The 15,000-nt window shown below is 42.0% G+C and overlaps 1 protein-coding gene across 1 annotated transcript; it reads right to left on the reverse strand.

Moving 5' to 3' along the window:
• Nucleotides 1–3,635: 3,635 nt before the first annotated feature.
• On the reverse strand, nucleotides 3,636–13,502 carry LOC306829876 (casein kinase I). Its single transcript, XM_079353078.1, has 4 exons — nucleotides 12,809–13,502; nucleotides 12,467–12,573; nucleotides 6,157–6,283; nucleotides 3,636–3,776 (listed from the first exon to the last, which is right to left on the reverse strand). Exons 1-4 carry the CDS (start codon nucleotides 12,929–12,931, stop codon nucleotides 3,651–3,653), a joined length of 483 nt encoding a protein of 160 aa, XP_079209204.1. The 5' UTR covers nucleotides 12,932–13,502; the 3' UTR covers nucleotides 3,636–3,650.
• Between the last annotated feature and the right edge of the window lie 1,498 nt (nucleotides 13,503–15,000).

The raw sequence follows: 15,000 nt of genomic DNA on the forward strand, positions 1-15,000 counted from the left end.
AGAGAGAGAGAGAGAGCTGCCGTCTATGGTTAATCGAGATTTAAACCGACACACAGGTAACAGAAAGTAATCACAGGATTCACTTGGACTACAGGTGTGTTAGTACTCTAACCTGAATCGATGCTCTTTAATGTTTATCTGCATCAGTGTACACAACAGCGTGTCTGACTGTCAACTTTACAGCCTGAAGATTTAAACACAAGCACACTGAATGAATCTGTGTCATGTGATCAAACTTGGCTCATCAGCTGATTAAAATCACTTACCGCCTTCAATCAGAATATACAGAGCGACAGTGAGCTGACATGAGACAGTGAGACGTGTCTGAATATCCAGCTGGATGCTTCTACTCGTCTAAACTGAGATACAGGAGAGTCAGGCCGAGTGTGAAATATTACAAAACAAATCAGGAATGAAAAGTTTGATCTCCAGACAGAATAAAGGAATCTGATTGGACATGAACAATCCTGAGTCCAGACCTACGCGGCTCAAAGGTTATTTGTGTAAAGGGATTAAAAGTAAATATAGTCTCAGGAACAAAGCATCAGTCCACTCAGTCCAAACATGTGAACACACAGGTTCACCAGAGAAGCACGGCCCTGCGCTAAGCTCCAGGCTAACATGCTATCACAGCAAGGAGATGATGCTAAGCTAACAGGGCTAAGAGCGGGGAGGACAGGTGAACACAGGTGAACCTGTGACATGAGAAGGGGACGGAAACAACAACGTCAACTCCTCATCCCTCCGACTGTACGATCAGGAGCTGCAGCTGACTGACAGAAACATTCAAAACACACGGGAGGCTTCTGACTGTTACAGCCGATCATTCTCTTACACTACTCCTTCATATTTCAGACTCCAACACATCTGAGTGAATATCAACGACAGTTTGATTCTGTGTTCAGCTGCTATCATGTGTCCACACAGGTGAGTCATGTTCATAGACTGGACTCGTACAGGTCCTCCTCCTGTAACCACTCATCATTAGGGATGGAAAGATCCATCGTGGGGGCAGTTCAACATCCATTCAAAGCTGCCACGGTACTTTCAAAAATTCATCGCAGTAACAGCAGCTGAAATCAACACAGCTCACAGCTGATCAAGATTTTCCGTTTGGTGAGTTCATTTCAGAGAGCTCTCTGACCCAGAGCGGCTAACTGTTTCACCATAAAGTCATCAACACGATGCTCTCAGCGCGTTTTATTGTATCTGCAGCTGTAGAGCAGACGGGGTTGGTTGGAAGCAGCAGCAGGCGTTACCATGGTAGCTGCAAAGACTTCTTAGCCCTGTTCATCCAAACAAGTTTAAGAGCCAAACAGATTACGAGGTGCATCGGTGTTTTCATACAAAATTAAAGCTATCTCTTTTTTTTTCAGTCTCATTTTGTAAAAACTTTTTTTTTTTTTTTTTTTAATTGTGAAAAAATCGTATCGTGAACCCAGAATCGTGAATCATATCGTGACTCGAGTGAATCGTTACATCCCTACTCATCATACATTCATACACAGCACAGCCCCCCCTGAATGTAGGATGATCTGCTGTATAGTGTGCAGACACACACACACACACACAATACAAGTGGAAACAAACTGAACATTGTAACAGCTTGATTTTAAAATTAGAAATCGACTAAAAGCTTTTTAGTAAGTAAAACTTGTCCTGGAACTATTTTTGCGTGAAAGTCGATGAACTACAAATGAGCTTCAGAATAAAATAGATTTTCCTGGTTCTGAGTCTCGTCCCGGTTTGGATCAGAATCGGGATGTTTACATGCTTCTGGAATAAGACTCCGACCATCTTCCACTGAAAGGAAGAACGTGAGACTGTTTGATCCAGGAGATGTTCAAAACAAGGCCACGCCTCCTCCAGAGACACGCCTCCTCCAGAGACACGCCTCCAACGCCTGTCCCTTCACGTTCACACGACAGACTTATCAAATAGAAGAAACCGTAATTAACAAAACTAAAGTTTATATTGATTTTCACAAAGCTGCAAAAAGATGTGTGACCGATATTAAGGTATTACATACGATGGTATTACACAGGCCATAACAAGATTAACGCCACTTTTACATTAAAATGTAATAGAATATGTTCTTTAGTTAAGATAACACATCACATTCACCCCTCAGCGAGTAGATATAAAGTGTTAAAGATGCAAAAAGACCATCTGTTGTTTTCTACCAAGTTTAATTTCATGCAGTTCACTTTTCTCACAGCTGTTTAAAGAAAAACTAAACTGGACCCCCTGATCCACCTAGATTTAAGGACTACCAAATCCTGATTCCAAGCACGGGTCAGGGAACTTCACACTACACTTACAAAGGTCCCACAAACTGAACGCTCCTCGTGGCTCGCTTTAACTCCACATCTCTCATTCTCACCTCATCTTCTTTGTTCGAGAAAATTCATAAATGATCAAATATCAACAGAAGCCAAAGTCCTGGTCACAGTGTCTGTGGCACTGCTGCATGTCATCCCCCCCCCCACACACACACACACACACTTCCTTTCACTCTCAGCTGTCTGAGCCAATAGAAGAAGAAAAGAAACATCGATAGCATGACAGCCTGTTCTGTTCTCTTTTGAAATGAAACTGATGACCTCTGACAGCTTTAATCCTGACCTCACACTGCTAGCCTCTGCTCGACGATACAGGTCCGTCAGATACAATAGAGTACGTTTTAAAAACAGCCATCAAAACTGTGAACAACATGTGATGATGGAAACAGATATCTGAGGACTGATGTGTGTTATATGTGTGTGAGTGTGTGCTATGGTGTCTCCCTGCCTGTACAGAATGAATCTCCCCACGGGGACAATAAAGTAACTACCCGACCTGATGATCTCCACACGCTCACACTTTCATGGAGCCTTCACATGTGCAGAACCTGTTTTTGATTTACCTTTAAATGTCTGTCGTTACGAACAGAAAACACTCCAAGAGCCGAGATTTAAATTCATGACAACCTGCTGAGTCTGCTTCATCTGTAAAGTGTGATTAAAGGTTTCAGCAAATGTACTCAAACATGTTCTCCGTTTGCTGCAGCGTCACTCAAAGAGTAAAAACTAAATCAGGACACCAATACAAAGAAAAACACAGTGACTGTGTCGGTTTACTAACCCGACTGTTGACAACATCCTCAGTGTGAAGTCATAGTGTAAATAGTATAAAAGTGTGCTGTTGCGCACACAGCCAGTGACTGTCTGCATAAGCTAGCTCTGAGGACGTTGTGTGCTCGTCCTACAGCAGCTGTGATTCAGATTATTCTGATAAAGAGATATGAGACGTGACTTATTATTGATATGTAGTTTCATGTTTGAGTGATTGTCTCATATTAGTAAAAATAATAATCACATGAAGCGGCCCTTTGAAACACTCTAAGATGTTTCACTTTAAGTGGTTAATGCTTTTACACTAACTCGCTCCATTCTCTAAGGTTCTACCTGCACAGAACCAATCAGTGTTCAGAATGTCGGAGCAGAGCCAATCACGTCCCTCCTCTTTTTTTTGCATCGCTGTACTGCAGGTCAAAGTGAGACACTTCCAAACTTGAGCATGAACTACGCGGTGTTAGCTGTGACAACAGTGCTCAGGGTCACCTCAGGACTGCTGGGTTACCATGGTTACTATGCTACCTGTGCAATAGGTCACATGGTGCAGGTGTTCAGCCTTACCTTGTTACAGTGACGGCCGATGCCCATAAGGAAGTTGTCTGGTTTGATGTCTCTGTGGATGAAGTTCTTTGTGTGTACGTATTCAATTCTGCTGATCATCTGAAGAAGAGGAGAAAAATCGATGGTTAACTTTTTGTTTCATCATCATCATCAGAGCCAGGATCCAAATCAACACCGGCCAAGCACCAAATGTCAGTTGTTTTTCTGTTTCGTGGGCAAACAGAGCTATCCACCATGTTGTTTATATTGAACAGCTACGTTTCACTACTCCTTTGCTGTCTGCACGAGGGCTGGGCGATACATCGAGTTTTTAAGACACATTTTCAAACAAGATACAGGGTAAGACACTATTGTTAACATCACTATAGTTTATGTTGCATTAAAATAACATTCTACTCGTCTCCCGTAGAGCTGCAAGTTTTTCCTCTCTGAGCCAAACTCAAAATCTCCGTTTATTTTGTGATGCAGAAAATTAATTCACTTGTTTGCTATGTTGAACTTGTGCAACTGACCGTTAATATAAGTTACATAAATATATATCGAGTATCGCCATTTGTCGAAAAAAATGTGGAGATAGAAGTTTAACCCTGGTCTGCACGTCAGATTATCACTGGTCATGATGTGGTCAGTTGGACTTCTCTCCGTTGGCTCATGCAGAAGACAGACGGTGCAGGACATGATACACGTACGCTCCACTTTCTACCTCCAACACGTGCTGCAGGAGCAGACGTAAACACACGAGCATGAATGGTCTTCACTTCTTATGACTTATAAAACAGACGGAGTTTGTAAAGTTCAGATTCAGCGGTGGTTCAAGAGGGGAGCAGGGGAACTTCTAACGTATTCATATTTATTATGTCTAACTTCCTAATCTGATGAATAGGTCTGTTGCAATGAAGGACATTTCCCCAAGATGATTAAAGGTGGTGATCATCTGTCGTTCTGGACGGAGAGCACACGGCTCTGTGGCGTGAACGCTCGTCTCTGTCTCTGACGTCACTGCGTTTTTGTGAAGAAAACTAAATTTGCAAGCGGAGAGCTCAAAGGATGTTTGCTCGTTTCACACGGATCTTTTCGGCATTGACATATTGCATCATCTAAATCAGCTGGTTCTTCAGCTTCATTTGGCAGAAAGCTGAAATGTTAACAAATGGGCGAGGTTACACGTGTCTGTGCGACTGTCTGAACACTGTGTGGTGAGGTGACTTCACGTGTGGTTGTGGCGGTCGCCGTTGTTCACCGTGGTGATCTGTGGTGACGCAGCACCTTATAAACTCAATGACATGTACGGCAACAGATGAGCGTGTGTGAAAAACTTCATTCAGGAGTCGGCCCTGGGAGAAGCTAGTCAGCTGAATGTGGGCGACATGTCTGAGCTCTTCACTCTGGATACAGACGTCCCCGTGCTACGATCTGTACTCACTGTTATTTTGTTATAAGCTGATCTCGACACACTCGCTCTATCTTCACTGACAGGGCAGTAAATGACTGCCTGTTTCTCCATCTGCTTCAAGCTTGTGGTTAATCATCGACCTTGAGGGGCGGGGCCTAAAAAGGCTCTACAGTCTAGGTAAAGTGTCACACTCTAAGATTATTTATTAATGTTTTTAAAATCGATGTTATCGGTGGAGATTTCTCTCTCACCTTTGCCCTGATTGGAGAAACGTTGAGGGCTTCTATCACGTCTTATCGTTTGTAGTTATTTATCATGTTTTAGAGCTCGTGTTGTTCATCGACCTCCAGGTACAAATAAAAACCTGACTTTTATTCCTGTACATTTAACTCAAGTTTTATTGCACTGCACGTTATCGTAGCCTTTTTGAAATGTGCTTCAGAGTATTGATGTTTCTGACGTAAAGTCTAAAGCCTAGTTCATACTTCTGTGTCACATCCACGCCGTAGCTACGCGGTCAAAGTGGACCCTACGCACACCTCCAAAAAAGTCCCGACTAAGTGACGACGTGAACCACAAGGGCTGTGATTGGTCCGCTCAGAACGGCATTTCCGGCAGTTTCTTTTCTGGTCCCGACAGAAATATTAAAAGGCTGTATACGGCGAAGAAAATCGTCCCGTCGACGTTCTAAAGTAGTGAAAATGCAAAACTCTGGCGTGTTTAAAGCATTGAGTGTAACACAGCTGAGTGTTTCCGTGTGTATTTGTCCTCGCCGCTCACAGCCTTCTCTGAAACAAAGCTGGATGAGTTCTTGTAATAAAGAGTCACATGACAGTGACAGAGGAGATGAACTGCTGGATGTCTTCTTCGTTGGTTTTGTTTGTGTAGCGTTTTTCTCCTTTGTTGAATTCATTAGCGGTTAGCTGTTATCATATGACGCAATTTACATAGCGGCTATTGCCATCCGGCTTCCACGCCGCCTAGCAAACAGGGCACGGGTGGCTGTAGAAACATAAACGGGATCAGGCTGAATCGAACAAAACCGATCCGTACCGGACTGCTGTGTGGAAACGGGGCTTTAGTTACCTGGTCTGCCAACATGAGGACCGTCTTCATGGTGAAGCGACGGGAGCAGAAGTTGAACAAGTCCTCCAGACTGGGTCCCAGCAGATCCATCACTAGGACGTTATAGTCCTTCTCCTGTCCATACCACCTGCACACACACAGTTCATCATTAGAGGGGAATCTCACACACACACACACACACACAAACTGACTGAACTAAACTCACAGATCATACTCTGCCTCCTATTTAAGAAACATTTCAGGGATTGTGTGATTGATCCGTGACTGGAAACATCGAGACAGCTGTGAGTGTCGCTCACAGACTGACCTCAATAAAGTTTAAACTGTTTATTACAAAGGAAATCAAAGTCTTCACTCTGCATATCATGTCCAGTTAACCAAACAGTGTTTGAATAAACGTCTACATCCTGTACATCACTGACACCAGGTCCCCATGTGACCCTGACAGGAACAACAGGGTCTGTTAAACGTAGCATGACGTTCTGATATCCTTCGGTTTGAGACCTCTGAAAACACAAGTGTGTCACAGATCGGTTCAGCAGGATTTCTCCGGGTTGTTTGTCGGGCAGGAAATGTGTACTAAGGCAAAACAAACAGAGGACAGCGAACGTGACGCAGAACGGGTCATTCAGGGCTGAACCTGTTTACACGGGTGATGATGAACGGGGGGGAATAAACCCAGGGGGAGTTTCTTTTAGGTTATTTGTCTTCAATCACACAAAAAATTAAATGGAGACTGAATTCAAAGTGGTGTGTGTGTGTGCCAGTCTCTCTCCCTCAGCCCTTGAAGAGCAGCTCTGAGATTTGTGGTCAGTCAGCAGATAGGTCAGATGGTAAAATGCTGACCACCGTTTTAGTCCTGAACGTCGTAAAATGACACCAATAACCACCTAACTCTAACTAAGCTCATTGATGCTGACTCACGACAGCATCAAACACGTTTACCTCCTTGTAATGTTTTCTGACTTGTTATGGAGAGAATCCCCTCCTCCTCCATGGCGATGACTGACGTGATTAATGAGAGACCAATCTCATTTATCCAAAGTCTCAAACCAGCTTCTTCCAGGGGGTGACAAACATCTGTTACTAAAGTTAAACGATTTTAGGAAAAGATTGAAGTGCGATTTTTCTGGCAGAAATTGCGATTTTGATTTTTGTTTCAAATCAAGTTTGGGCAATGTTTTCGATGTACAGTAATATTTACAAACATGACAGGAAATGACATCATACCAGTTAAAACTTTAAATGCCAGAACTCTAAATTAATAGACTGAAAACTAAAGTTAAGAATTGATTTCAGATTTATTTATTAAGAAGAAACACACAGACGGTGTGATGTTCTTGTTTTTCTGTTCATAAGTGTTGATGTATTTTGGGCCTTTGGGGTTGCCGTAGGTGACTTAGTTCACAGAAGTTTAGCAACAAGAGAAGCTAACACTGTCTCCATATTTTCTTCTACCCATACGGCTGAAACATTTGCCTGTGAGCGTCATTTCATGTTTAGCTCTTGTATTGTTTCTTTTGAGTATGTTTAATAAAGTTACAACGTGAGACAACAATTGATACATTCGCGATGCTAACTGCTAGCATTCCTATTCAAATTCTCATAGACGTTAGCATCAAGCTAGCTGACTTTTTGGTTGTTTAGCATATAATGAGATGAATAACTTATGTTTGATGTCTGTTTAGTTTTACAGCTTCTTTAATTAAAGACTGGACACAGAAAATTCAGCTTCTTTATTGGAGGAACACTGTGAGCTATCTGTGGAGCTGTGTGTCAGGCTAAAGAAGTCACGCACACACGCAGGGGCAGAGTAGACGGCGTGAGTGAATTAGTTGACAACAGCTCCTGGGTCAGTCGGGAAAAGCACTGCCAAAAACCGCGGCTTTGGCGATCACGTGATTGTGTTTTTTGAAATCGTGAATTCGATCAGAAAACGATAAATCGTTCAGCCTTATCCGTTACTGTACATTTAACTGAGAAAGCATTATGTTGTGCTCAATCAATCAATCACAGATTTAATAATTTTATCTGATCACAAATTGGGCTTTATTTTCTAAATAAGGAGTTCCCAGCTGTGCTGTTTCACAGAGTCTGAGTAGAGACGTTCACAGACTGAGACTACAGCCACTGTGCGAGGACGATGCTATCGTTATGTTAGCTGCAGACACGGTGAGAGTGAACGGAGAAAAGTCGAACCGACCGTTTGAGCGGATCAAGTCTTCCCGACTTCGTCTGTGCGCTGGTGTACACAACACGCCTAATGTACGGAGGCTATAGTTCTCAAAGCAGGCAGCCCAGGTTTGGAGTCTGGCCTGGGGCTCCTTTCCTGACGTCAACCCCCCCCCCCTCGCTAAAAATCACAACACGATGTTGTCTCTAATAGCTGGAAGCCGTTAGCATCAAGTCTAACCAGTCGCTGGCATTTTAAAAGTATACTGAGCGCCTATGTTGTTGTTATAAATCGTTTATCTTGCACTTTATGCTTCTGCTCTGTGTGCCTTCAAAACGCCCCCCAGGGACAAAGAAAGTTTAAACCCTGAGAAGTGGCTCTGAGCTTAAACTAACCCCACAGATTGTGTGAAAACAAAGAGTTAAGTTTAGGTGTTAAACCCTGATTAACAGGTTTATAATATGACGCTTTATGTCTAACATCTAAATGTCTGTGTGGTAATATGTAAGCACAGGCTCACCCCCCCCCCCTCGAGCAGCACACACTGCAGGTGTAAGAAAGACAGGTTGTAGTCTGTGGGGGGAGGGGCAGCAGGACCAGCAGGTTACACAGGCTGTACCAACATAAGGCCAGTATAACCAGACCCTGAATGCAGCACAGTGTGGCCGCCTCACTCTCTCATGATACATTCATGGTCCTCTGAAAAGCTGGAAATCATCATGTTATAACCTGCTTTAATTTAACAGATAATCATGTTATAACCTGCTTTAATTTAACAGATAATCATGTTATAACCTGCTTTAATTTAACAGATAATCATGTTATAACCTGCTTTAATTTAACAGATAATCATGTTATAACCTGCTTTAATTTAACAGATAATCATGTTATAACCTGCTTTAATTTAACAGATAATCATCATGTTATAACCTGCTTTAATTTAACATAATCATCATGTTATAACCTGCTTTAATTTAACAGATAATCATGTTATAACCTGCTTTAATTTAACAGATAATCATCATGTTATAACCTGCTTTAATTTAACAGATAATCATCATGTTATAACCTGCTTTAATTTAACAGATAATCATCATGTTATAACCTGCTTAAATTTAACAGATAATCATCATGTTATAACCTGCTTTAATTTAACAGATAATCATCATGTTATAACCTGCTTTAATTTAACATAATCATCATGTTATAACCTGCTTTAATTTAACATAATCATCATGTTATAACCTGCTTTAATTTAACAGATAATCATGTTATAACCTGCTTTAATTTAACAGATAATCATCATGTTATAACCTGCTTTAATTTAACAGATAATCATCATGTTATAACCTGCTTTAATTTAACAGATAATCATCATGTTATAACCTGCTTTAATTTAACAGATAATCATGTTATAACCTGCTTTAATTTAACAGATAATCATCATGTTATAACCTGCTTTAATTTAACACATAATCATCATGTTATAACCTGCTTAAATTTAACAGATAATCATCATGTTATAACCTGCTTTAATTTAACAGATAATCATCATGTTATAACCTGCTTTAATTTAACAGATAATCATCATGTTATAACCTGCTTTAATTTAACAGATAATCATCATGTTATAACCTGCTTTAATTTAACATAATCATCATGTTATAACCTGCTTTAATTTAACATAATCATCATGTTATAACCTGCTTTAATTTAACAGATAATCATGTTATAACCTGCTTTAATTTAACAGATAATCATCATGTTATAACCTGCTTTAATTTAACAGATAATCATCATGTTATAACCTGCTTTAATTTAACAGATAATCATCATGTTATAACCTGCTTTAATTTAACACATAATCATGTTATAACCTGCTTTAATTTAACACATAATCATCATGTTATAACCTGCTTTAATTTAACAGATCATCATGTTATAACCTGCTTTAATTTAACACATAATCATCATGTTATAACCTGCTTTAATTTAACAGATAATCATGTTATAACCTGCTTTAATTTAACACATAATCATCATGTTATAACCTGCAGACTTCAGCCTCGCCTCTTAATGTTCAAACACAGGGCACACCTTGAACATCAGAGTTTTGAACGCTGACTCACATTCAATCATTATCAATCCATTCACACAAACTACCTGCAAGCTCCACTCTAAGTCACTATACACTGTGGACACCATGGTTACACACAGACCGTGTGTGTGTGTGTGTGTGTGTGTGTGTAGCTCAGGTTACACAGATCACTAGTCAGTCATTGTGCGTCTCCCAGTGTCAGCTGCAGTGCAGGCTGTATATGGACTTGTGTTAGCATGTGCTGTTAGCCAGATATAGAACAGGAGGAAAATGAACACCACACACACACACACACACGCACACAGTGTATTTTCTCTCTGACGTACCACAGAGAGGGGGGCACTGTGTATCAGTAAGAACAGGTCTGAACACTAATATTTACTCGGTCACACCCTCAATCTGCTCACAAGCTCATCATGAGTCACAGTTCAATCGACCTCAGAGCATTTACATCATCTGACCATCTTCAGTTCATCAGTAGCTTCATAAGAAGTCTGTTCTGTTAATTAAAGCTGTATAACAGCAGACTAGAGCACTACATGAGCTCCATGCAGCACAGGACCAACGACTAACAGCACACACAGGATCAGGGACAAAAACCAAAGCAGCTTTCTGATCAGCTGAAGGAGCAGAAAATAAACACGTTCACTTCTTTCAACGTGAACACTCAGTACATCACATTACACCATGAGGCATGACCATAGTCCTCACACACTCACCGAGTGTTACTCTGACCGAGGCAGAGTAACACACTTCAGTCTGACAGCAGGCCCGACTCTACCTACATCCATTTAAACAGGATCAGATTGATTTAACTGTGATCACACCCAAACTGAACCATCAGTACCGTCTGCATGCACAGCTGAGCCATGTTTACAGCTCAATCAGGCCATTTAAAAAGGACTACTTCCTTTTTCCTCTTACACACAAACATGTGGAGAGAATGGATTGAAAGAGGGAAGTACTTCTGACTCCACTACAGAGTAAGGCTGTATGCCTCCCCCGCTCAGACACCAAACAATGACAAACAAGTCAGCCAGAGACACACTGGGTGCATGTCAAAGTATGAAAACACTGACAGCTACACAGCACTCCATGTGTACTCCATGTGCTCTCTTGTTTTCTACTCTAATCATTGAAGTCGTTCCACTTCTGGGAAGGAAAGGAACCTGTGGAGCACGCTCAGACGCGTGAGGCCAGTTTTAAGGTCGACACATGAGGAGTCCCAACTGTACCATCAAGGCACGTCGGTCCCACTTTCAGAAATGTAGACCAACTTGTTCACAGTTTTTAATAAAAGTCCAGTTTTAGTAACACAAAAATAACTTCATGTAAACATTAAGCATCATCATCATGGGTCAAGCCTGGCCTACAATACAAGTATGCTTTCAGTTCTTGCACGGTGTGTATTACAGAGTGTACCAATGCTTCAGTTTACTGTGTCTGTGTGTGTAAGTAGGCCACAGCTTGTCCGTACAGATGAACTATAGTTTAGCTCCAGCTCACATTAAACAGTTAGAAAACAGCTCACTATAATAACATGTCATATCAGTCGCAGTGACAGAGAGAGGAGACCCGCAGTGAACGCACCCTCCTCCTGGGCTGGGATTGTTGTTTTCTCCGCTCAGCTCCGCCGCCATTTTCTCTGACAGGCAGCAGCCATGTTGGAGCTAACACAACAAAGAGGAGCGGCCATTTCCAGAGACTAGCTGTGTGTGTTCATCTGCACACAACAAAAAAAAAAACAGCTGCTGCTGCTCACTTTCACGACACATCTGGTCTGTGGACAGCAGCCGTGCTGACATGAGGGGTAAAAACACGACGGCGTGTTTCAGCAGGAGCAGAAAAGCCGTCGTTACAGATGAAACCCGACGTGAAGGCCTGACGCGAAGACCGCAAGACTGCTGGTCTAAACAAACTTTAAGTCACAAAGCAGACAACACGACTCTGTGCAGGCTGTCTGCAGCAAACACTACATCTCGCTCTCTCACATACACACACACTTAGGGATGATTGACAGGTACTTTTGATCCTCTTACCTGATGTGCGGGATCCCGACTCCTCCCTGCAGGATTTTGTACAGTTTGCTTTCATACAGCAGCTGTGGATGCCTGGCTTTCTGTGACTCCAACTTTACTGCTACCTCCTTAAAAAGCGAAATACAAAACATATTAAAGTTTACATATTTACATATTAAAGTTTTCAGCCTGAAACCCACACAGTCACTGTCACAGAAGAGGTAAACTTTATATGTTCATATGTATGCCTCATCAAATCCACTTCACACCCTCCAGGTGACTTTTAAAACCTATAAGACAAAGTGCCTGACATGATCCGGACCCCTTACTATGATTATACACAGACCACGAACGTTACGTTACCTCTCCGTTTGTGATGTTAATAGCCAGATAAATGTCACCAAAAGATCCGGATCCGATCTTCCTGACCAGCTTGTATTTTCCACCGACTATAAACTCGGCTTTGGAGCCGCTGCTGCTCGCCATGATCTCCCCCAGATGAGCTCTGAATGTCAGCGGATGGTGAGTGAGTCCTGTTTGTCCAGCTGATGGAGCTAATTATCGACCAGCTCCTGATCCGAAAAAAACTACCGATAACCAACGGAACAACTCGAGCTGTATGATAGATATCTTCTGGATTCGTTTGATTTATTCATATGCTACCTCCTACAGCGAATCTTCATCGAATAAAATCTCCGCAGAGTTGAAGTATTTACATCCAAACTGAGTCCGGAAAGCTTGCGGCCTTCGGCGGCTAGCTCGATCAGCTAGTCAGAGCTAACGCAGGCTAACGTTAGCATCGAGCTAACGCCGTCGCGAGGACCCGCGGCGCGAAATCTGTCCGTTCCTCCTCGCGTGATGAGGGACAGAAACCGCCGTTTTAATCACACTTTCGACGGTTTCGATTCCCCTTTTTCGACCTTTTCAATCCTTCGGTGGGGGCAATTTTGTCAAACTTCCAGGGTCGCAACCGTCGGTACAAAGCGCAACCCACTCACTCCGCCATCTTGTCTTCTCTACCCTTCTTTCTCTCAGCTGGTTTCCGTTTGAGGCGATTAGCTAAGGTTATCTCATGATGCGTTCAGGGGCCGTCGGAAAAGATAATGCCAAGACTCATGACGTGTGTTTAATTTGTACCTTCATCTATTTGTGCAAATGAAATAAGAAATGCACATTCAAAATGCACAGATTGGACAAAAGACAAACGTAAGAGCATGTACAAGGAACATTTAGATTCTGTAGAACTGACTGAATAGAAGATCAACAGACCTGCTGTGATAACTGTGGATCTGAAACCAAGTTACAAATAAAAGCTTTTGAAGGATTTAATAGGTAAATTAAAGAGAAACTGAAACACAAAAGTGCCAATTAAAGAATTGAGGTTTTGAAATGATGGATGCACACCCAGCCTTCGTAAGTGGCTATTCTGGAAAACATCTTTGGTGATTGAGATATGGAAGAGAGACTGGTTTATTCGCGGTCTATACAAACCTGGATTACATACGGTAGGCATCTGGAGGCACATCATCACAGATCCATCCATCCATTATCTTTACTGCTTTTTTCCTGTTCTGGGTCACAGAGGGCTCTAGCAAATCCCAGCTGTCATTAGGCGAGAGGCGGGGTACACCTTGGACTAGTGGCCAATCGCTCACAGGGTTGACATATAGAGACAACCAGCCACACTCACATTCACGACTGTACAGGTAACAAGCATGTGTTTGGACTGTGGGAGAACATGCACACATACAGGCTCCTATAGACAGGTAATAAAGAAGATGGATGCACCAACACCATGCGTCCTGGCTGAAGTCAAGATCCCCTTCATCACAGCATCTGTCGCCAAACACCAGCTGACTCTGGCCTTCTGAAACTAGTCCTCTACTCCCAGCTGTGCACAGGACAGTGTAATAATATATGACCATGTGGTGAATGTCAGCAGAGAGAGGGTTAAGTTTAGGCTTGAAGATCATGTAACCTCTGCACTTTTTATCAATATGATATTCACGAGTAACGACCGCACCACAGCATGTCAGATATTTAAAGTGAGACAGAGGAGTAAATTATGATGGAGGAGGATGTTGTCATTTGGCTGGTCTGGAAGGACGGACTGAATGATTCTCTTTTCTCTACATGCACTCTGTCAGCTACATCCTCATGTTGTGCTGTTTCTCTTTAGCTCTGTCTCACTCTCTCAGACTGCCATCGATCAAGATAATCTTTTCTTCTTTTTATTAGGATGCTCCCAACATTGTGTAAACAACACTTTCAGCAAACCAAGGTCAAAATAGGTTCAAAGCATAAATTGCAGATAAAACATTACAGACACTAACGCACTTTAAATGAATGTGACATCAAAGTGGATCTGGTCTCACGTGTTAAAAACACACATAATAAACTAATATAGCATAAATAACTTATTATTTAATGATCTGAATAAGACCAGCAGATGAACCTTTAATAACCTGAGAACGTGTGGTATGGATCAGGGCTCCAGGGGACTGTTCATGTTTTTTTACCCTTCTGTAGTTGTTCCCTGAACGCACCATCAGGGT

Source organism: Symphodus melops, assembly GCF_947650265.1.
Source record: "Symphodus melops genome assembly, chromosome: 9".
NCBI classification, from domain to species: Eukaryota; Metazoa; Chordata; class Actinopteri; order Labriformes; family Labridae; genus Symphodus; species Symphodus melops.